Raw genomic sequence first — 23,513 nt, 5'->3', positions numbered from 1 at the left:
AATAGGCTTCTGCCGCGGTAAATGGGGCAGGGGTAAACCTCGCACACGCTCACGGAGCAGAAGACGAGGGCCGCGCTCCCGTTTGCTCTTCCTCGCGAGCTTATTTATGCCGAGTGTTGGTTTACAGATGGTGACTCTTCCCAACCTGCCCCTTGGTGACGTCCACGTCCAAGGCAAAAGGCGCTGAAAGAACCATGAAATTGGACAACCGGCGCGAGCGGAACTATGAAAACGTTTTATTATTATTCTGCCAGCTGATACATTTTGGGATGCGTTTGGTTATTAAACATTCCTCCATTCAGAAAGAATAAAGAATACACATTCAAAAGTTCACCATGGCTGAGCAGAGCACCCACAAAGACAAACACACATCAACCATGTCACTAGATCCCCAATGATTTCCTGCATAATTGTGTTTAATTTGATAGGCAGCGTTTTCAGAGCCATTTTCTTTTCACCTCATTGTTCATTGTGTTTTTCTGTTGAAGTGATTCTCAAATGGGGGTACTTGTAACCCTGTGGGTACGTGAGGGCACTGCGAGAGGTAAGTGAGATTTAAAAATACATCTGTCTGCTGGTCAAAGTGTGCTCACCTGTGTGCTCACCTGTGTGCTTTCTTTTGTGCTGGAGCACTTTACCTCCCTGTAGGGACCCTCACTACACTGTCGATGCTCTTCCCTGATAAAAGACAATTGTTTTTTCTGGGGCCTCTTCATAAATAAGGGAAAATATTTCCAGCATGTTAACTTGCTTTTTCTCCAAGAGTGCCTGTTATATTGTTCTAACACGACTACTTTAGTGCGATACACTGCGATTATTCATGGGCATTTATTATTTTGGAGATTTGTATGAGAGAAGGAACTGAAAAGCTGAACTTCCTTTGTGTTGACTCCTTATGCGTTTTATTAACCTGTTATTAACCTTCTTATGCCAAACTGGACCAAACGCCTCTGGGACCGCGTACGGTTCTGCGTGTTGCATTCAAGGACTGGAAATTGTATGTTTCATGGGAGCATGGAAATTTATTTCGGAAAGCAGTAAATCATTTATACGCACACTTTACTTGCAGTGTTTACAGTGTGGATGGAATTCACAACCATCAGGTGACATGCCCACAAACTAAAAATGACCTGCGGTGTTTTTATTTGAACTAAAAGAAATCCGTTCCATACGTGAAACTGTTGCCTGGCTGTGCGTGTTTGTGTTTGTCCTCGGAGGTCAACGGCGAGTGAGCCTTTTTTCACGTGAAGCGCTGTAGAGGGAAGTTCCAGGATTTACCGAGTTAAATGAGCTTTAACAGCATCCAACAAAGAAAAGCAATAAATAAAACAATTGTTGGTTTGCCGAGAACAGAATTTTCTCAATATTATTAATTATACTTATTTAATGTAAGTGTAGATGTTTGTTTGAATGAAATCTTTTTAATAAAACTGATTTCTCAGACAGTGTTCTAGGAAGAGAGGACGAGAGTCTGTAAGTCGGTAAAAAGCGTTCGTCTTTCCGCGTGTGTTCACGTGTGTTCACGTGCGTTCACGTGTGGGCGCTGGCGTGTTGCTCCGGCGTGTCAGCACCTGTCAACGCAGTGCGCTCGCTACAGGCAAATTTGCATTACAATGAATCTTAATAGCTGCGTGCGGCGTTGTGTGCTGACCTTGATTTATTCCCTGTATAAGTGAGCAAATAAATACATTGAGGGAAGAAAAAGGAGGAAAGCACATCATCGTCCCACCGTGAGGCCACTCCACTCAGAGTACGTCTGGAAACCCCTGAAGAAGATAGTTCAAAGGTCAGAAATCCCACACAAATTAATAATCAGGACCGAATAGACTATTTCTACAGCTACAGAGTGCAAGGATTTCTAGAAAAAACTACTAGACTGGGTTTTAGAACAGCAAACGTTTCTTCGAGCCTCCCCTAAACAAGAGCACAACTGGAAGTTATCTGTGCGCTTCTGGAACACATCGCGGCCGTGGCGGCTGGGTGTCGACCTCGGAGAGAATCAAGCGCGCTTTGGAATCCGCCGTCCCCGGGGAGCGCCGCCGAGCCGCTAACGAGCCGCACCGAGTGATGGATGAACGTGTCGCTGAGATCAACCGTGGGAAATGGGACACTCGCTGGGTCCACGTCGTCCCTCCTGAAACGTCACAAAGCGTGCAGGCTGACAGCCCGGATGGCAATGCACGGGCCTCCGCCCACCGAACGCCTCCCCACAAACGAGCCGCCCTCTAATTGGAGGAAGGGCGGATTGACTTGTGGTGCGTCCGGTTGCGTGGGGATGGATGTGGCTGGCGGAGGATCCTTTAAGGAGCGTAGATAGGTAGATGTCTTCAGCTTCTTTGTGTTTGGCCCAGAAGACAGCATCATTCCAACGGGGAGCCAACAACCCCGAGATCGTTATTCGCATATAAAAGTAAATGTTAGAGAGAAAAGCAAGCGGAGAAAACGAGACGGGCCACTGAAATACAAAAGCCTCACATGCAGAGAGACATCTGTGTCGACCATTGATTGTTCTGACGGGTATTACCTTCAACTACACCGATCCGTCTTTCTTTTACATCGCTGGATACAATTAGCAGCCTGTGTGAGACCAGCAGCGCTACGAGACGCTAAAGCAGCTTTCAGCACACAGTCACCAAGCTCACTTCTATGTAGGCCTGTAAACACACTGTGCATGTGTTTCATTTTCGTTTTTTGGGGGGTTTAATCATGATGAACTATTGGGACAAATACGTCCCACAGATTTCTCTCCCGCTGTCAGTTTCTTTCTGCCTGAAAAACGCTGACACGATAGAAAGGGACGGCGACCAATACCTCCCGTCCACATGTGCTCCCTGGCCTTCCTTCCTTTCCTCAACACCCTGTCGGCCCCCCTGCCGGGTTCAAATCAATTCCATCAATGAAGCCGTCACAAAGGAAACATTACTGCCGTGTTTTCCCTGTGAAAAACGCCTGGTAATTACAAATCAAAAGAGACAAATACATCCCGGGTAATGAGCGTTAAACGGATGTTAATTATCCGATTGAGCGGCTGTCACCATTAAACTGTGTCTGATGGAGGGAGCGGGAGGCTGGGGGGGGCAGGGAGGGGGGGGAGCTCAAAAAACAACGGGCACTCTGAAAGGCGCATTAGCGGCGGATTGAAGAGATCAGACGGTGGGAGGCGCGTGAGTCGGAAATGGAAGCGAGAGGGTAAAAGCGTGGGGGGAGGCAGCGGGGGGGAGGCAGGAGGAGGGCCGGGGGGGGGCAAACTTTTCCCTTTTTCAACTCCAGCATTAGCAATTGCTGCAGTGCATCGGAGAGGAAATTAATCAACTGTTTTTTCTTTCCGGTGATCGTTTATATGTTTCAAAGGACAAAAGGGGGGAGGAGGGCGGGGGGAGAGTGGGGGAGGGAGGGGGTGGGGATGCTCAGAGGCAGCATTCCCGCTGCGGTCACAGTCGGGCTTCCTCCAAGGAAAGAAAACGCACTCAACATTCAAACCGAGGTGCAAGATGTCTCTGATTCATCAAGCAGCTCGCGTAACGAGGGGGGGGGCGCATACGGATTAGGACGTACAGACGGAACAACTTTGGAACGCAGACAAACAAAAAGATCAAACTGAGTTGTTCAACAAAGACTGCAAGGATTGCGGGAGGAAATGTTCGGGCCAGGATTTCATCATTTAGCAGCGACTTGTCGCTCGACGGTCGCGCCTTTGATCACCTCTGATGAAATCCTTTCCCGTGATCACTTCCCCGACACGCAAAACAAATGTGACAGCGTGTCATGGAGGCCGAAAGAAAGGTTGAGAATTGCTCATCTCTAGCCTACTTCTAAAATGAGCGACGATACGATTAGGAAACATGGGGAGCTCATCTCTTAATTGATACACTTTTAAGAATACTAACCATCAAATACTCCAAGTTTTAACTTCAGTGCAAAGTGATCGGGCTGCAGGATGCACAAAGTATTGAAAGACGAGCGGCGGACAGGCGACTTTTTGCTGAGGTCAGCGTGGATGCACCAGAAGCATCAGCGCTTTGACAAGTGGAGAGAAGTCCTTTATTGAAAGAAGAGCACAGAGAGGCGCTGGAAGCTTTTCCAAATGAAAAAGGTGTTTTTGTTCTGCTGACCGGTTAAGGAAATAGTTTGATTGTCAGACGGGTTTCTCCAAACAGCTGCCGTGTATTTATCTTCGCCTGGACTTTTAGCGACGGCCTCGTCAGCTTAGCTTGGTCTCGGTTCTGTTCCTGGGTCCAGAGACGGTAAATCAGACGTGGACTCTCGCGTTCGTTTGATTTCATCTTGGATTGTTATCCTTTAGCAACCAATGAACGGAAGTTTACCTGCAGGAAGGAGGAGGGACGTCGATTTTGGTGAAGGGCTGTTAATCAAATTTACCCTCTGCAGCATGACGCCGATTCCGGGCTGAAACGCTTGGGTCATTCAAAATCAAAGTATGAGGTCTCCAGGATGAAGCGTTTCACTTACTTCGACTGACATCTTACCGCACTGCACTACAGCATACTCCAGACGAACTACAACGAATCAGTATTTCTATGGTCTCGGTTTGATTTGGCCGAGGAATCGACTGACGTTGATGGAAGAGGGAAGTTCAGTCTCCCCACTGACGACGTCGCCGCTGGTCCCCGACCGTTTTTAAATGCCGACATCATTGCCATTCATCACACGCACGCACACGTATACGTTCAACCATCCACATCCATACAAGCTGCGGCCCCCTTCAGTGGAGGCCTGGAGGAGGCCGAAAATAAATGACGGCGCCCCGCGCGCACGTCACTTTAACTCGACGAGAAGTCGGGGCAGGAAATCATTTGAAGAAGTCCCGCAGTCCCCCTCTGACGGAGGCTGCCAGCTTCCCAGTGATCCGCTATCATGTTGCCTGTCTCTTTACTGTCAGCGCTAATAGCTCCTCGACACCGGACGGGGACACGGGGGGGGGGGGCCACGGTGGGGCCGAGGGCGGCGCGCACTCAATCAATAGTTTGCCCAGCGGCTCTCTCGGGGACCTCTCTTCTTTTTAACTCTTGAATTAAGCGTCTGCATGGGGTTGAACGTTTGAGGATTTTGTTGCCGTGTATTTGTGATGGTAGTGGCGTGCGCGTGTGCGTGTGCGTGTGCGTGTGTGTGTGGGTGAGCATTTGCGTGCACGCGTTGGTTGGCAGAGTTGCTTTGTGCACCAGGATGTAAGCCCTGTGCACCTGCTGAGGAGATAAGGCCTCGGCCAATCACAACAAAGATTGGGGGGAAGTTTGAGTGACACAACAGTTCTGTGTCTGGCTGAGATATGATTCATTGTGTTATCGCTCGCTCTCCCTCGTGCTCTCTCACACACACACACACACACACACTCCCTTCTTGGTCTCCTCTGCTCCGCACTTCCCTTTGCTTCCCTCCCATCCTCCCTTCATCTCCTCTCCCCTCTTCTGCTCTCCACACTGACCAATCAAACCCCCCCCGGCCGTCCTCCAACCAGGACCTTCCGGACTAATTAGTTTTGGCAAAGCGACGACTCCCACCACGCACTCCAACAGATGCACAGCGCTCACTCGTTTTAACCACGCATTTGGACACACAAACACACACTGATGAAAACACAGTTGAGCTTTAACACACACATTTTCCGCCGGGCCATCTGATAGAGGCCGACGTCGCCTCCGTGACGAGATGTGTGTTTGTGTCTGCGCTGTGCGATCAGGTCAACCGGCCAGTGAGTGGAATATCCTGATTAGGCTCATTACCCACAATGCTTGGGTGCCCTGCTGCTCACTCCGGTGTATTTGTGTGATGCCTTGAAATAATTCCAGCTTGTTAGAAGCCGGGTTGTATTCCTATCATTTGCTTATGATTACATCGTTATGGACAAAATGACTGATGACGGTTGGGAAGACGCGGCTGATAGAAGGTCCATTGGGAGGAGTTCCCTGAAGAGAAGCGGCTGCCTGTTTCTTATCATAACTAAAATGCACGTAAACTATTTGATTGGGTTTGAGCTCGCTTCTCACCTAAAAAAATGTTCATTCAGATCTTGTGAAGAACGAAAGTGAATTCGACCTATTGGCGCGTGGGGCTGCTTGTGCTTCATTTCCCTGACGGATTTTTACGTTCTCAGATGTTCAGACAGAAACGCTGGCAAATGGGAACTACGCAAAAAAGCATTTCCTCTGAGAGAAAACATCCGCCACCTTCCTCAAAGTTCAAATGACGTGAACGCAAATTTGCTTTACATTTGAGTGTATGCGATTTTGTGGCTCTGTGTGTCATTGTGTGTGTGTGTGTCTCCTGTGCTTCCTGGAGCCTCCGTGTCATTTGCCTCCAAACAGTAACAATGTTGTTGATCAGCAGTTGTTGTACAAACCGCCAGGAGGACGGAACTAATTTGATCACTTCGCACTCCCCCGCCTCCCCCCTCACCCCCCTTCTCCCGCCCTCCCGGGAGACGCCGCAATTTGCTTATTAGTTCTCCATAGCAGGCCGGCACAAGTTGACTCTGACAGCGATTATGAATATCGTGTTCCACTCAAGTGGTGGCGAGCCGGAGAATAATGAAGTTCTCACCATCGCCTGGTCCTCCAGATCAGCGCATCTTCATTAGGAACTTTGCAGCCTGAGGAAGTCGGGGTGAGTATCGGATGAAGGACGTAAGCGCTCAGCACGTAGCCTGATTTAGTAGCTTGATTTACGTCTAAACACATCACATGAGTTCAGCTGTCCGAGCAGTCGGTTTCATGTAGGCGTACATTGTTACTAATAATTTCCCCATTGAAGTGAATCTTAATAGATGCCGTTAACTGTTGAGTGTTTCATCCACCATTCAATTCAATTTGGATATTCAGGCACAAAAGCCCTAAACTCTGCACTGTTATCACTCTATCAAAGTAAAACTTCCCGTGATTACAGTCCACCCACTAGACCTCCATGTTTTATATGTCTGTTAGGGGGTTTTATTCAGGTGTTTTGTGTTGTATTGATTTATTTCTTCACCAGTGACATAAAAAAAGGTTTTTCAGAACACTCACAGGGTTCCCTTCATCCCCACAGAAATAGAATTGCCCAGACAGACATTGTAGTTGCAGAGTTGTAACACTTTATGGGGTTTATTTTATTAAGATGTTTTCAGAGCAGAGGCCAAAAAACAGCGAGCGGAAAAGTAACGTACGTGAGTTAAATATGTTACGTAAGTTAAATTAAGTCCACAGTGACTTTTGATTTGTTTTTTGATTTTCTCTGTCGTCGAATTGCTTGATTTGACCTTTCAGCGGTTAAAATGTGTGTGTGTGTGTGTGTGTGTGCGCCTGTACATCATGTGTTTTAACAGAAAAACACCGGTGAGCAGCGGAGAGGAGGAGGTGCTAACAGGCCAGAGAAAGGACAAAGCCCTGCCACAGTCTGCGAGATGAAACATATGAGACAGGAATATTTAATCCTCCCTGTGGCTGCCGCTGTCGTCCTCTCATATTTCTCCAAGGTGCCACAGCGAGTGATGACGACCACGTTCCTCGTCTCCTCTCGCCTGACGCCTCACCTCATAATCTCTGCCTCTTTTGTTTTTATCTTTCACTCTCTCTTTTATCCTTCACTCTCTCTACTCGCGCCACTTTTCTTCCTCCCCTCCCTCCCATCCCTCCCCTGCGCCGTGCAGCACCCGCCTATGACTGCAGGAATAACGAGAACAGTTTGCAACTCAGAAGAAGTGAGTTCCTGCAAAAGCACGGCGTCTGTTAAATGTGGACATTTTTGAACCACAGATATACAATATAATATTTGATATCACACCTGCAGCAGCACCCAGTTACGCGTCGCGTAACACTGTGAAGCGTTTGTCAGGGTTAAGCGTCAGAATAAAGATCATGATAACACCTGTGCTCTTGTTATTCATTATAATTTTTTTTATGTGTGAAAAAGGGTTAGAATATTAATATTCGACATAACACCTCACTGCCTTTCACATCTCAAATCTCCACTTTACTTTCCTTTTTCTCTTAATTGTGAAACTTTTACAGAGGTGTCTGGTCATACACTGTATCCTTCAGAGCCTGATTTATACAATATTAAATACATTGTTTTTATTTAATTTATTAAATAATTTATTTAATTTTATTGGATTTAATTTTTGCAGTGCAGAAAAACAGATATTAATCCCCTCTGTTGAAATAATTACCTCCAACATTTTAACAGAATAAAATGTTGAATCTGGCTTTACTTGCTGTTCTATCCATTTTTACAAATAAACACACTCATTTGAGGAACCATCTCGTGTCCCTGTCTGATGCCGGATAGTTTAGCCAGCGTCACAAAGCTGCTAAAGAATATATAAGTGATACTTTGGCACTTCAGGGAGAACATCAAACCGTACTTATTTCAGATGTAATACTTCCAGTAAGTGTGAGCTTCTCTCTCACCGGCTTCCTTCCCACCAGCTCGACCGTGAACCACGAAAGCAGCGGGAGGCCCGGCACGCTTCCCCGACCGGAGCGCAGACAGGCTGTGGTCCATTGACCGAGCAGAGGAGTGAACTAACCCACATGCGTGAGTAGTACGCAGCGCCCCCCTCCCCTCTGTCTGTGAGTGTGTGTCTGTGTGTGTGTGTGTGTGTGTGTGTCTGAGTGCGTCAGGCTGAGCTGAGTAGATGTGACCAGACTAAGTGTGTGTGCCTCATATCAGTGTGTCCTCAATCGCTCTCACTGTATGGGGCATGTATGCACTTCAGTTACACACACACGCACACACACACACACACACACACACACAGACACACACACTCGCAGTGTTTTGATGTAAACTCAAGTGGACGAGAGGTCAACCGCTCTCCCTCCTTCCCTTTTTTTTTTTCCTCCTCTTTCTTTTCTTCCATCGCCTCCCCCTCGCTGTGACACTTTCATGTCACGCAACTCCACACGCAAGCACATGCGCAAAACACACGCACACAGACACACACGCACGCACGCACGCGCACACCATGTCGTGCTCTCAGCCGGAGACCTGCAACCTTTGTCAGGGGAAAACCACTTAATTACGCTCGTATACACACACATATTCACGCACGTTCATGATTTCCCTCCCTGTGCAGACACATACTTCCCCACTTAGGCCATCTTGCCCCCCCCCGCCCGTCCCCCACCACGCCCCTTCCTCCACCACGCCTCGCCTGGTCCCGCGTGTGCGTGACTGCGGCTGGCTTTGGCGAGAGGCGAGTTAGCCCGGCGACCCACTTTTGGCGGCAGAGAGAGAGAGAGAGAGAGGGGGGAGAAGCTCCGGAGCTCCTCGCCCTGCTCCAGGCGGCCATGTTGTAACGGTAGAGGGCGGGGCAAAGGCGGCGGCCTCCAGTCGAGGGCTGTACGCTTGATTTGTATTCGCAGACACTCTTATGCTTTTGTACCCTCACAAGTATAAAAAACAACAACAACAACAACCGTGTGTTCATATTAAAATCTGCCTTGTAAAAGGAAACGTGACACGAGGCGTTTTTTCTTTCTTCTCCTTACCTTTCAACCCTCCTCTCTCAGGGCTCTCTGGATTGCGTTCTCCTTGCCGGTGCTAATTGTCTTAAACTAATTATAGAACGTCGACAAGTGCCCCTCTCAACTGGACGCACACACACACACACACACACACACACACACACACACATTTCGACAGGGAGCTCTCGCTGTGTCGAACAAAAGAGGCCGCCGGCTCTTCGGTTGATGAGACAAAGTGTGAGAGAGAGTGTGTGGAGGTGGAGGGTGGAGGGAAAGGGGGGTGGGGGAGAAGGATGGAGGGGTGGGGGGGGGCGCGGGCCAACCGGTGTTGCGTGTCTCTTTCGGCTCGTTTGGCTGACAAAGTGCTTTAAGCGTTTAATTATCCATCGCTTTGTGATTAATAGATTTTAATCACTGTAACCCGTGGCAACCTGAAATATGCACAGGTCTTCCGTATGAGGTCAACCGATCAAACTCCCCCCCCCCCCCGCCGTGGAAAATATAAGAAGAAACATGCAAAAGAAAAGAAACAAGGAATATAGAGAGTCTCCGGAAGGTCTCGCTTCTCATTCGTCAGCAGCGTCTGAACGAGAGGAGAACCCTTCAGCGCAGACGGACTCCCGGCGCTTCTCTCTTTTTCCTGCCTGGGAAGAAGCTTTGAGCGCTTCACAGGATCCACAGCCAGGAGCTTCCGAGCGACTTCACGACTCCCCGGGGACCAAAGGTTAGAGCCTTTACCAACTCGCGTGCTCTCTCGATTCCCCCGCTCTGCGTCCTCGCCGTGATCGGCCACGAGTTCGGTTGCTTTGGTCAAAGAAAAAGACGGATTCGCAGACGGCTTTTACTTCACACCCCAAGTGTGAATATGAAGCCATATGGTCTGTGCTCTCTGGCTCTGTGTTAACTATGTGTAAAGAATATTAGTCATTATTAGAGAAGCACAGCTCTCTGAATAGAGAGAGACAATAAAAAGAAACCTGTAACGCCCCATTAGCTGTTTCATCACAGGTACTCAGGCCTCCTCCCGTTATCAAATCATGCTATTTAATGCAATATAACGTCCACCTTAAGGCCACACAGACAGCCTTTAGTGGTATTGTTCTGGTTAAAAATGGAATTAAAATAGTCGTTTTCAAATGAGAAAATATACATTTATTGATGAAATGTTTATGCAGCTTAACTTTGCGCAAGGTTGGCGGTTCGAACCCCGGCTGTTACCAAATGCTTGGATTCTGATAAATAGATAAATCGGACGCCATGATTATAAAAAGACGAGGAGATGATTATGATCATGATTTGGCCGTGAAAGCGATTTAGGCCTTTTTTTAGGCCTTGATGATGTGTTTAACTTCCCTTTCAACAGGGAACAGCCAAAAAACCTGAAGTAGGAAACAAGCATGACACAAAAATCCTTTTCAGTATCCACTCATTATTATTATTTTTAAAAAAATGACTACGGTCATTTATATAGATCACGTATTGGGGATTAGAGAAGGTCACATGTGCAAACGCACATCCTGCCTGGGGTTACTTTGCTTTCCGTGCACAACCAAAATAAACCATAGATGGTCTGTTTCCACGTAGGCTGTATAGACACATTTTATTCACAATTTGTTGGATTTTACTATGAAATTGTACCGTGATTTATGCAAAATGTTTTTGTAGTGTTTCACAACACAGTTTCGGCTGCTAATATATGGACGTTAGTTTGCACGTGGAAACGTTAACAACTACTGGAAGAAGCAGCCTTAAAATAAATCAATAAAGGAAACTTTAATGCACTTTGCACACAGAAAAAAAAGGTTCTTAAATGGTTCTTTAGTGTGGCATGTTGTATTTCGGATGAAATACCATAACTACCACTTAAACTTTATTAATGACATGACCCACACTGAAAGGTCTGCATTAAAATTGAAAAGGAAAACACAGGAGAATGTAACCCCAATTTGAACCGAGCCCTGGGGGACATTTGAGAAATGACTCAACTCACCCACGCAGGAGTCTCTGTGCTCCTCGAATCCGGCCGAGCACACACACCTCCCGATGGGCACCAGCCACTCGCCCTCCGCACTGCAGTACATCTTGGGCGTGTCCCTCTCCTCGGCGTGGTCCACACACTGACCCCTGACCTCCACCAGGGAGGACGAGTCGGCGCCCGTCACCACGTCGGTGAACACCGCCAGGTTCCGGCTCACGCCCACGCAGCGCTTGTAGTACACCCGCACGGAGGTGAGGGCGATGCAGGCGCCGATGTCCTGGAAGGCCAAGTAAAAGCCCCGCCTGCTGAGGGGGCCCACGCCTCGCACCTGGCCGGGGCAGGACAAGACACAGTTATTAAAAACAGTTGCTGGGGTTTTTAAAATATTTTTTATTCTAATACATTAACCAGGTGTTTTAAAACTGAGGTTGTCTCTCGAAACGTTATTGAAAAAGTCGTTTCATTTTTTAGAGAAAGTCATTATATCTTGATACCATTTGCATTTTAATCTATGCTGTGTAATTTGGGTACTTTATATCACGTTTGTGCTCAATTGAAGCAAAACGGTTGCAAACCGCAGTGGTAAAAACGTCTTTCTCTCGAAGGAAACAAGCACTCCGGTGATTAACGGTTGCACTCCTGCAACATTCAGGCCACAGCAGATCCACAGATAAAAACTTATTATGTTATGCATTTTCAAAAAATCTGCTGTCTACATTACCCACAATGCAACTAGTTTACTAGAACTAAATGATTAATGATTAATTAATAAATTAATAATGTGCTTCTTCTGGACTGTCAGGTTTGCTCAGATCACAATTGTTTTTACACGGAATTGAGAATTTTTCTCTGTTAAAAAATATAACTTTTATGAAATAAAGAAAAACTTCCTTATTTTTGGTATAATGTATCTTACTGTAAGTAAGAATTACAGTAAATAGTATTATTTTTCCAACATGTAAGCGCTATTTCAATGAGTAATGTTCAACGTAGCTATCAAGACAAAGCCTCCTTTGCAGGGTTCCACTGCCATAAAGCACGAGGCAATATCACTCGCTACGAACCCTCGCTTACTCGTCGAAGTTGGTGTGGAAAGTTCTCTCTGGAAAGTGTACTCTTAACATCTCAAGCGATAGTTGCCTCAGTGGCTTCCTGACACAAACAGGTGGAAGCAGTGTGAGCGCAGCCTTAATTCAATCTCTGGTCCGGTGTTTGGTGTTGTGCTTTGGCAGCAGCCATTAATCATCTGCTTCGCCAACAACAACAACTCCAAAACAGGGATGTTTTGACATTTTTTTACGCTTATTTTTCATCTCATATTACTCTTGCTTATCTTGTTAACGCCTGGGAATGTATTCAAAATACTGTATGTTTGGGAGACGTGCGTACATATATTATTATTTTTTTCTGGGGACTAAAATACTGCTTGTTTTATTCCCCCAAAATGTAAATGTCAGAAGCATTACTGATCAATTAGCAGCCTTGTTTGCAAAATGACTTAATGGATTGAAAAGATCTAACTGGATTCTTCAAGCTCCTGATACATCAACACCGTGTGATAATTCAACAGCAAATTAGGAGTTTTGCAGATCTTTCCAGCCTATTTTGGGAAGTTTTTTTTTCTTGCTTTTGCATTTCACGTGAATGCCATGAATTCAATTGATGTTGTATTACTACAAGCAATTGTTGTTATTTAAGTTGCATCAGGTGCTTTAATTAAAAAATAATAATAATAATTTTACTTTAACTTTAACTAAAGCTAGTTAGATGATATACTTAAATGTTAACTGTGAGGATTATGATCTATTTAGAGGGATAGAAAAATAGCAACGAGAAAGGTAAATTTAAATAAAATACAAATACATACAAAATGTCAGCCTTAAAGGTGTATCGATCTCTATAAGATAAAAATATTTTTTATTTTATTTAATATAGTAGTATATATAGCAGAGGTTATAAAGAATGTAAAACAACTGCAATTGATGTTTGTTTAGCAGCTAAAATTGACCCTCAAATGCACTTTAATCTTGCTAAAAAAGCTATTTTAGGAAACAATTGATTTTTCAAATTTGAAGGCTTCATGTAACAAGTTTTAAATATGATCTGCTTTAGTAGCATCCAACTGGCGTGGGCTTGAGAGTGTCCAAAAGCATCGAGAGACAGACGGCTGTTTTACTTTTTGGTCTTTACTTGAGATCTGGTCTATATGTTGATGTAGTCGTATCACAAATTGGGTAAGATGCTCCAACAAACCTCCAAACTAATTGTGGTTATTGGTTTCCTCAGATAACTTAATCAGTATTAAATGAAATATACCACGTCGTCCGATCCTCATCTTTAAATCAATGTAACAACAATAGACGAGTAAAGCTCTACTACTTGTCAAATTTGAAACATTCCCCGATATTAAAGTATTTCCCACGATACCGAGCTGAGCCCCGCTGCTTGTTTCCTTGTTTAAAGATCCGTGGGACCGAGAGCCAAACGGCCTGAGTGAGGGTCCAGTGGAGGCTCTCCGGGGCCCTGGATGTGTCTGGCTCTTCATGAACTCCAGAGGTGTGTGTGTGGGGTAATTTGTAATAAACTCACAATCCAGGAAGTGAGACTGATTCCGGACCTGACACCGTCCCCGTTGCATCAATCCGTGTCAGTGCTGTGGCTCATACCTCGGTGTTGAGTTTGAGCCTGCGGACTCCCAGGTCCACCCCCGTGAAGCTCTCGTCCGCAGCGATGGTATCAATCTTAATGAACTGGTTCTCCCGCACGGCCGAGCCCACGGCTCTGTCGGACTCGTAGTAGTACAGGTTGAAGGTTTCCTGAAACAAGGGAAAATGCGCACTGACTGTGTGTCCATTGTGTTTTTAAAAACGAGTAATGCATTATGGCCCAATCTACAAGGACCACCAAGAAGCTGTAGATGAACTGCAAACTCCCCCGGTGGGTTAGACAATGTAAAAAGGTCTGTTGAGTGTGTATTTGGTTACTAAAATGAGCTCATACCTAAAGCTGCTTATATGCTGGGATCAGGAATCGCCTCTGAACTAGAACTACACGCTCCCCATTGAGAAAGGAGAGCTGGTCGGCATGCTAGCGTGTTAGCTGTTCGCGGCTAACAGCAGCGTGGCTAAATAAACGACGCTACGAAGCATCAAAAATGGGTTTAAATGTCATGTTGGAAAATTACAACTTTTTTTCATTTATCAAAGCAAATATTGTTTTTCAAAATCAATAGTAACCCAAAGTATGAGGATAACTTTTAGAATCTTCGACGGTGAGCACTGATTTCAGAAAGATTATTAATAAGGAATTTTGGGGGGGGGCATTTATTGCACCCATATGGAAATCGGTACTTGGCTGATACACAAGGTCGGGTATCTGAATCAACATGGGGAAGATCAAAGAAGAAGAAGATCTCACGCCTCAAATCTATAGTATCCACCCGACACAGACAGCAGTTGTTTGGTAAAATTCCTTATTTTCAAAAGTACTTGAATGAATTATTTTCCCGAAACAGACTCCATCATAGATTATATTTGCTCAGAGTTACGCTGTGAGCATTTGGAGTGTTACCTTGCAGGTGCCCAGCACTCCGGGCATGCTGTTGCAGTCTCTCAGAGTGAACTTGACCTCGATGTAGATCCTCCTCGCTCCGTCTCGGGGGAGCCAGGCCGTCCTCAGCCAGTTGTTCTGGCTGGGGCTCATCACGTTACAGACCTGCAACGGAAAACGCTGTTCGTCATCTCCAGCACCACGTGCACAGTCAATAAAAACACACAGTCTTTAAAGGGGTTTGTGCGGCTGATTTTCTCCTCTTTGTGTTACTGAAGTGATGGCTGGTCCACATTCCTGTGTGATGCTGTATTTGTCTGGAAGAGAAGAGCAGCTGCTGTATCCACACAAAGCCCGGTCAGCACAAAAAGATGCTGGTGTTAAAGGTTTTTGCCGACCACTGATACGGTGAATGTGGATGTAAGTCTGGGGGTCAGACGTAGACTTCCATTTCTCCTGTTATTACGTTATATTACAGGTCATTCAGCTGACACTTTTATCCAAAGCGACTTACGTTGTATTTTTAACCCACGGCTTTCACATTTTGCCCAGGGAGCAATTAGCGGTTGGTTGTCTTGCTCAGGGACACTTCGACATGGGACATGGAGCAGCCGGGGCTTCGAACCGCCGACCTTGCGGTTCCCGGCGCACCCGCTGCACTCCATGCGCCACCATCGACCCAACATTACCCGCCTCATTAAAGACATCACAAATCAATAGCTGCTTGATATTGATTGGGTTGAGACTTTAGATCTTTGCAACAAATTTAGACTCATTTGCGCTTGAATTTATTATCATCATTATTGTCCAACATGGAGCCGGGTCCACGTCTGTATAGTTTATCTCTTCTCCTTTATGGGCTCATGCTGTTGATGTGACTTCTAACATTGATGAATAAGACACTATAATCTAAAGCTAAGCTTTGAATAAACAATAGTCAGAGACTGTTATTTGTGTCTAGTAAAGATGTCCAGGGATGTAGTTTGGGGATTTGGACCTGGCCACTATATGTGATAATAATTCTGAGCTGAGAACTATTTTCTCTCTCAAACCCACAACCGTCACACATGCAATAAATAGGTATGACTTGGAAAAGTGAGCCAATTATTCCAACTGCTGTACACCGGCAGCCATTGTTACATTATCTCCATCTTACCACGTGGAAGTACACACTGGGGATTAATTATCCAGTTTGTGGTTTTAAAATAATTCATGTCGACGAAAAAAGGAGTTTCCCTTAGATCAAAGTGATGTTTTCCACTTCCTTCCCAATAAATCCCTGAACGTTGCTCACCTGGTACGTATGGATGGGGGTGAAGTACTCATCCATCTCGTTGATGGCATCCCACTGTGCAGACAGGAAAGAGAACATTCTTACGGACAGTCACGTGTTCCTCTCCATCTTTGTCTTTGTTTTTACAGATTCATATGTGGCGAATCACTCGGGCGCCGTCTATATTTCCTACGGGTCTACCCTTGCCCCCCCTCACCGCCTTGGAACATTATTGGCTTTGACTTGGAACGCGTGACAGCTCCCCGTGACGGCGGCGGCAGTAGATGGCGGGTGTATGGCGTGTTCTCTCCCAGGAGACGGAGCGCTGCGGTTTAACGTTCCTGTGTGATCTCCTCATAATGGATTCACACTTTGGTGGTTAAACAATATACCTCCTCATTCAAATTCTTTGTGCATCCCAAAACAATCTTAAAACACCCCGTTGAACTTAATAGTAATGCTCGTGCATTCAGGAGTTCTACATTCCACTATGTCAGAATTCTCTTAATGTAACTCCACCGGGACACATCTTCCTCTAATGAGACGGCCCTTACGTATGTGATGAGATTTACTCGGCCTGCTAAGTGCTGCCAGCGGGCCAATAATAACAATTGAGCAGTAATGGTGAGTGGAATGTATTAGTGTTTTGAAATGTGTTAATGTGCACTAAACCGCTCTGCATCATTCTCATTGAAAACCTGCTTTCCGTGCACACAAGCCCCGCCCCCCTAACATCGACATGGCCTGATGTATGCATTGGCAATGCACGAGTTGTCACTTAAACTGTCAGGTCTTGGCTAAACAGTGGAATGTGTGATTCTGACTGTCTTTAGTCGGACTCGAGGCCTCGAGATAAACGGCCGTTTTCGCCAGCGGAGAAGAGAAACGTTTTCTGTAGCATTTGCAACGTCCCATTGAGCACAACGCACTCATAAAAAGAACTATATAACTCTATATATATATATATATATATATATATATATATATATATATATATATATATAATGTAATGCTCTCACATTCAAGAGGGAAAACTACTCAATTCAACCTTGACAAAGGAACACACGTGTTTATTTTCATCTAGCGCCGTCATCAGGGGAACAGCCCACACTTTACTCCTCAACGGGTCACCCCCACATACAAACCACTTTTGGTCCTCACTGTCATGCAAAGCAGCTGCACAAAAAAACAGGAAGGTAGGAGGTGCTCATTTCCAGGGTATTAAAAACCGGAACTATGACTTCCTCCTGCTGTCTGAAGTTAAGAGCACTTCCAATAAATGATGGCCAACAACGAGGCGCATCGATTATCTTGGCGATGTGTAAACACCTCCTGGGCTTGTGCGATCCCAGCATGGGGGGGGGGGGGGGGGGCGGAGTAATTGAAAGGGAAAGCGTCGACCCCAGGAAGCTTGTGGGGCCACAGCCGGCTGAACTCGGCCTCGGATAAGACTACTGAGCTTTGCATGGAAACTCTCCGCCTCAACTTGTGCCCCCCCCACGATCCCTTGACACACACGCGCTCCCCGAGGCACCAGCCAAAAACCACTGGGATAATTAAGATGTAGGGAGTCTCACCCTCCCCTCCCTCCCTCATCCTCTCATCTTTATCTGCTAAATTCAAACCGTCCTTGAACTTGTGAGGACCTCGGCTAATTAGTGGGGTGTACAACCTCTCTATTGCCCTCATTATTCCCGTCTTGCCATCGCTGCACTATCCACCTCTTTTTATTTATTCTCCAATTTTTGGGTGAGGGTTCTTGCTATTTTTTCGCCCATGTAATTGTCTCCTGGAGTGAAGAATCCCAACAGCTTACGAGCAGATTTTCGGGAGGGTGGGAACTCTACGTCAAAGCAGCATGGAGATGAGATTGTTGTTCAGTCTAGTCAATAATGGAAGAAGAAAAAAAACGACTGCTCATTCTCAGCAGACATCCAGCGGGGAAGAAGAGGAGAAATTCAGCGGGCCGTGTTTATCTTGTGAGAGCGCGATAAGGGACTCTGGCGGTGACAACGGCGGCGGCCCAGTGACGGTGCAGTGTGGGAGTGTGCAGATATTCAGTCTACGCCGCGTCGGACAGAGAGACACATAGCCAAGTGAGGGGGAGAGAGAGGGGGGGCGTTAATTGGCTGTTTTATCTGACCTGTCATCGGCCAGACTGTTGCTTTACACCCCCAGTGACACCTGATGCAAACGTACAATTACACAAATAGAAAGGAATACTGTTTATTTATGAAAACACCAGCATTCATTTCAGTCGTCTCCAAACCTTCTGTGGACTGAAAGTTTTAAGCTTAGCCGTAAACATTTGCTTGCAGCATTGATTTTATTTTTTAAAAGACAGCAGACAAACATACAGCCTTTATTTACTTAGTGCGACCCTGTTGTGTCACTTGTTGATTCCCTGGTTACTTCTCAAAGGTCGGCGTAGGCCATTATTTTGCACAAATATTGTTATGTTTTAATACTCATTTAAAATCTTTCATGTCATTTATTGCTGTTTCATAACACTCTGGAAGGCCATTGCACCGCTGCACAGATGTGAGTGATAATCAAGTGGTCCTCCTCTTTTTGAACATAAAAAGCTGGTAAATGCAATGTTATATTATATTATATTATTATAGCAGGCCGCTGTTTGTGTCCAAAAGTCCACTTTCACTCATGTTAATTTACAATAATATTTAAGCCAAGTCAAATACTACGCCACATACGTGAACATAGTAACCATGACATGTTGGCTTACCGTAACCCCAACCAATACCTTTTAATTAACCCTAAACAAGTACTTTCCTCAAGCCGCTGCTCAGCCAGCTGTCGCGTCACGTCTGATCAGCGTTCCTCTGTTTCTCCGAACCCCCTTTTGTTTTTCTCAGCCGGCTCCCTGTTTCTGCTCACGACACAGGCGTTGCCGTCTGAGTTTCCCGAGGAGCAGAGAGGCTGTTGTTGAGCAGAATGCAGGTGTTTTGTTTTTTGTCTAAATGTCGGGGTCTACTCATACGAGACCCGCGGCCCTGTAGCATGAAATCAATTTCCATCTATTCATAGCGTGTGATATGAAAGAGCGTGGGATGAAAGTGAGCCTGAAAGAGTGGTTAATAAATGCAGGGAGCCGACTGGTTTAATGATGACAGTAGGAAGTGTTTTAGGCTTTTTCTTATCACCTTTGTTTCTGATGAAGATGACGGTAGCCAAGGATATGAATGCAAAGCGTCTTGCATGGTGTCTGGTGCGCATATGGAAAGTATTTCCTGCTCAACATTCACGTCCTACTCGTGTGTTGCAAACTCAAGACTTCCAGAGTGCACAAATAAAACTCACTGTTGCATTTACCAGCGTTTAGGATTGAAAAAATAAGACAAACAGTCTTATGACACAACTCACACTCGGCCTGCTGGTATTAATAACTTGTCCTTACTTGTCCTATATTTGTCTCACGCTACAGAAGCCTCAGTAATATGTACAATTGACACATTACTCGTTTTTCACTGTCAATTGGAAAACTAATTAATTAAAAATCAATTGTTCCCTTAGGCTGCAAGACATTTAAAAACCTTTAAAAAGATTAACTTCACCCGCGTGATCGTTTTGAAAAAATGCAAAAAAAAGAGTAAGCGAGCTGAATTAAACCAAGACCACTTCCCTCTCAGGGCTTTCATTCTTTTGCGTAGGCTGAATTATGCAGTTGGTTAGTTAACGTCCACTAACTAACTAGCCAGCTGCTAGATGAGAAAAACCTTTCCCCTGAGACGGCAACACTAGCGGTTCCACTAGAAGTCAAAAGGACCATCAGGCCGATCCTACCTCCATCCAACATCCATCCTACCTCTGATCCTACCTCCATCCTACCTCCATCCTACCTTCATCCTACCTCCATCCTACCACCGATCCTACCTCCATCCTACCACCAATCCTACCTTCATCCTTCCTCCATCCTACCACCAATCCTACCTTCATCCTTCCTCCATCCTACTTCCATCCTACCTCCATCCTACCTCCGATCCTACCTTCATCCTTCCTCCATCCTACCTCCGATCCTTCCTCCATCCTACCACCGATCCTACCTCCATCCTACCACCAATCCTACCTTCATCCTTCCTCCATCCTACTTCCATCCTACCTCCATCCTACCTCCGATCCTACCTTCATCCTTCCTCCATCCTACCTCTGATCCTACCTCCATCCTACCACCGATCCTACCTCCATCCTACCACCAATCCTACCTTCATCCTTCCTCCAGCCTACCACCAATCCTACCTTCATCCTTCCTCCATCCTACTTCCATCCTACCTCCATCCTACCTCCGATCCTACCTTCATCCTTCCTCCATCCTACCTCCGATCCTTCCTCCATCCTACCTCGGCATTGACTTTATAAGGTTCGAGCAGATTTCAAACTGCCGAGTAAAGCTTTTAAGCATAATATCAGAATTGTATACATTCAAATAGAATGAGAAATAGAATCTTATCACCAGCATTGATGTGTTTCATCACAGGACACATCATTTAGTCATTTAGTCTAAGGCCTTGAGTCCTTATTTCTAAGTGCAGGTATAAACTTTGATGCTTAACTTCAGCCAGTCTGCGCTGTGGACTGATTGCATTCATTCATTAAAACTACAAGCTTACACATCTATAAATGTATCTCCATGACAACAGTAGTTGAAGGCTTCAGTAAAGGCTCGTAAGTGGATCTTGAGTTGGAATTGTTTTGTATAACTTTTAAAGGATTCATTTTTTATAACTTGACCCTAGAGAATAGTATCTATATTCATTAATTTGGATTTGGATTTCAAATGTCCAAAATGCCCATATATTTCTGTGTAATCCCATAAGCGATCAATCCAATAACTAATGTAATGTCTGTCAGGTTTCAGATTGTGAGATAATCCCATCTCATGTAATCCGTTACTAACGATCTGCTTCTTTCTCTCCTCCAGGCGCCGATACGCTGCAGACAACACGTGTGCTAAGAAGAGAGGCGTCAAAAGAAAGACAAAGCCAGAGTCTGGTGTCCTCTTTGTGAGATCTCATTTCAGATTAGTACGTTTGATGGAGGTTTCTTTGGAACTGCTAGACTAAGAAAGATGGAGGGACGGGAGGACGATGATGGAGATAAAGGAGGTGGGCTGCTTAACTCACTCAGCGTGTGTGTGTGTGTGTTCACTGGTGGTTTTTCCAGGCTTACTCCGGGGCTCTGAGTGAAGTAACATGTCTGCATATTAACTCAGTTGGAAATATCAGGCGCTGCCCAACACCGTTGTGCCTCTCTTGCTATCAGCCACACAACCAGAACAGACTTAATAACTTTGCTTCGACGTGTGTGTGTGTGTGTGTGTGTGTGTGCGTGTCTGTTGGCTCTTTGACAGCGATAACCTTTCTGGAATAGGAGTGTTAATTGCACTGGTCCGCAATCAGTTGGGGAGAAGGTGTAATTTCTATTCCCACTTTACATTTTTTTTGCTGTGTATTTGTGTGTGTGCAAAAAGATGAAAGACTCGTATAAAATAGGAACAAAAAGGATGTTTTATTTCACCTGGATAAAATTTACAAAAAGTGTTATCTGTGAGTGTGTGTGTGTGTGTGTGTGTGTGTGTGGAAGGCACTGGGGTCAAGGGTCACTAACCCACCGCTATACTATAAGGATTGAGGGAGTCCTCCACCTTAATTGGGCTGGGTATGTTTTAGGGCGGGTTTACGTTGATTGGCAGGTCACTGCATCTAACAGAGACCATTTGTGTCCCAATGTGTCTCCTGATGACTATGTCCACTTGTTATATACAGTCTGTGTCTGTGTAGTAGCATTCATGGGGAAAAAGCTACACTGTAACAAATTGCTGTAAATTTACGGTGCATTTCTAACGGTATCTTACAGTATGTGATAATAACTGTAACATACCGTTAAATTTCCATCCCGTGCTTGTAAATTAACGGCCAATGTTATAAATAAACAGTTAATGCTGTCAATTTACAATAATAGCAGACTACCGTAATTTACCTGCATGTTACATATATTTTATGAAGTGGTGGAAATACACATACAAGTGCAGTGAATCACAATCCATCTGTTGTAGGTTAATGTATGGAAGCCCACGTCAGCCACTGAAAAACAGGTCCTGTAAGTCATGATAATGAGGTAGTATCTCATGAGATACGATGATGCCTTTGACTTACAGGACATTACTATACATGCAGCTGTCACTTTTATCCAAATCACCCATGGTTTGACATAATTCTATGTGGAGTAATTGGGGGTTAGGTGTCTTGCTCAGGGACACTTCAACTTGGCACAGGGAGCTGCCGGGATTCAAACCGCCGACTTTATGCTGCACAGCACATCCTCCCTATCCCATGCGCCGCCTTCGCTGTCGTTTCAGTGGCCGGGATGTAAAGATTATAAGTATTTGTATTATTCAAAGTGTTCATTGCCTAAAAGTCATTTGAGTGTTAATCGTGACCGACTGCTCCTGAACGTGATATCAGACGTAATCTCAGTTCATCCAGAACACCTGTGCAGTTCAACATGGGAGGAGTTTCTCGTTACCTCGTCTCTCCAAGTAACGTTAGTAAGTGTTATTTGCTTTCATGATTAACATTCTCTTTCCTTACATCTTGTTGTCTTCCTCATCTTTCTTAATTTTAATATTTTACCAATGACAGTGTTTCTAAATATTATATTTTGGTTTATTTTACAGAGGGATTAAGGACGCCAGCCGTTTGCTGCGGTCAATTGAAAGTGTTCCATAGCGTATTGTTGCAGTTAGTTTACCTTGTTCCTAATTATTTTATGATTCATTATTTTATTATTGTATACAAGTGGCATATTTTATGTTTTGTTCTTGTTTACAAATGCCTAACATTTTTGTCTTAAAAGCATCTAATAAACTCCAACCACTATGACCGAAATGAGTTTTGTTGTCTTTCTTTAATTTGCGGGGAATTAAATGCAAAAGTATACGGTTATAAGTAAACAGTAACATTCTGGTATTTATAACACAAAAAAATTAATCGTATGGTAACAAACTTACGGTAGGGGACTGTAAATAAAACAGTACGTTACTAGCGTCGACTGCCAGTAAATTACAGTTAATTCAAAGTAAAATTGGTAAGTAAAAAAGTTTCCGGTAACATACAGTAATCCATTTTACAGTAACATAGTGTAAAAAACATTTACGGTAATATACCGTTAAAAAACTGTAAATTCCTGGCGTCCTTGCTGCCAGTAAAATACCGTTAATTTACCATTTACCGTTAAT

At 45.0% G+C, this 23,513-nt stretch overlaps 1 protein-coding gene across 4 annotated transcripts in view; it reads right to left on the bottom strand.

Moving 5' to 3' along the window:
• The window catches only part of epha8 (eph receptor A8), a 67,199-nt gene that overhangs the window by 20,142 nt on the left and 23,544 nt on the right, over positions 1-23,513 (bottom strand). For all 4 annotated transcript variants that reach the window (XM_040204056.2, XM_040204059.2, XM_040204060.2 and 1 more), the window contains exons 3-6: positions 16,283-16,336; positions 15,010-15,153; positions 14,106-14,255; positions 11,452-11,767 (exon numbers count right to left, since the gene is read on the bottom strand). In XM_040204056.2, the coding sequence (XP_040059990.1) occupies positions 11,452-11,767; positions 14,106-14,255; positions 15,010-15,153; positions 16,283-16,336 (664 nt within the window). The remainder of the gene's footprint in view (positions 1-11,451; positions 11,768-14,105; positions 14,256-15,009; positions 15,154-16,282; positions 16,337-23,513) is intronic.

Source organism: Gasterosteus aculeatus, chromosome 17 (genome assembly GCF_964276395.1).
Source record: "Gasterosteus aculeatus chromosome 17, fGasAcu3.hap1.1, whole genome shotgun sequence".
Classification (NCBI taxonomy): domain Eukaryota; kingdom Metazoa; phylum Chordata; class Actinopteri; order Perciformes; family Gasterosteidae; genus Gasterosteus; species Gasterosteus aculeatus.
This window is presented reverse-complemented; position numbering and strand designations above follow the sequence as displayed.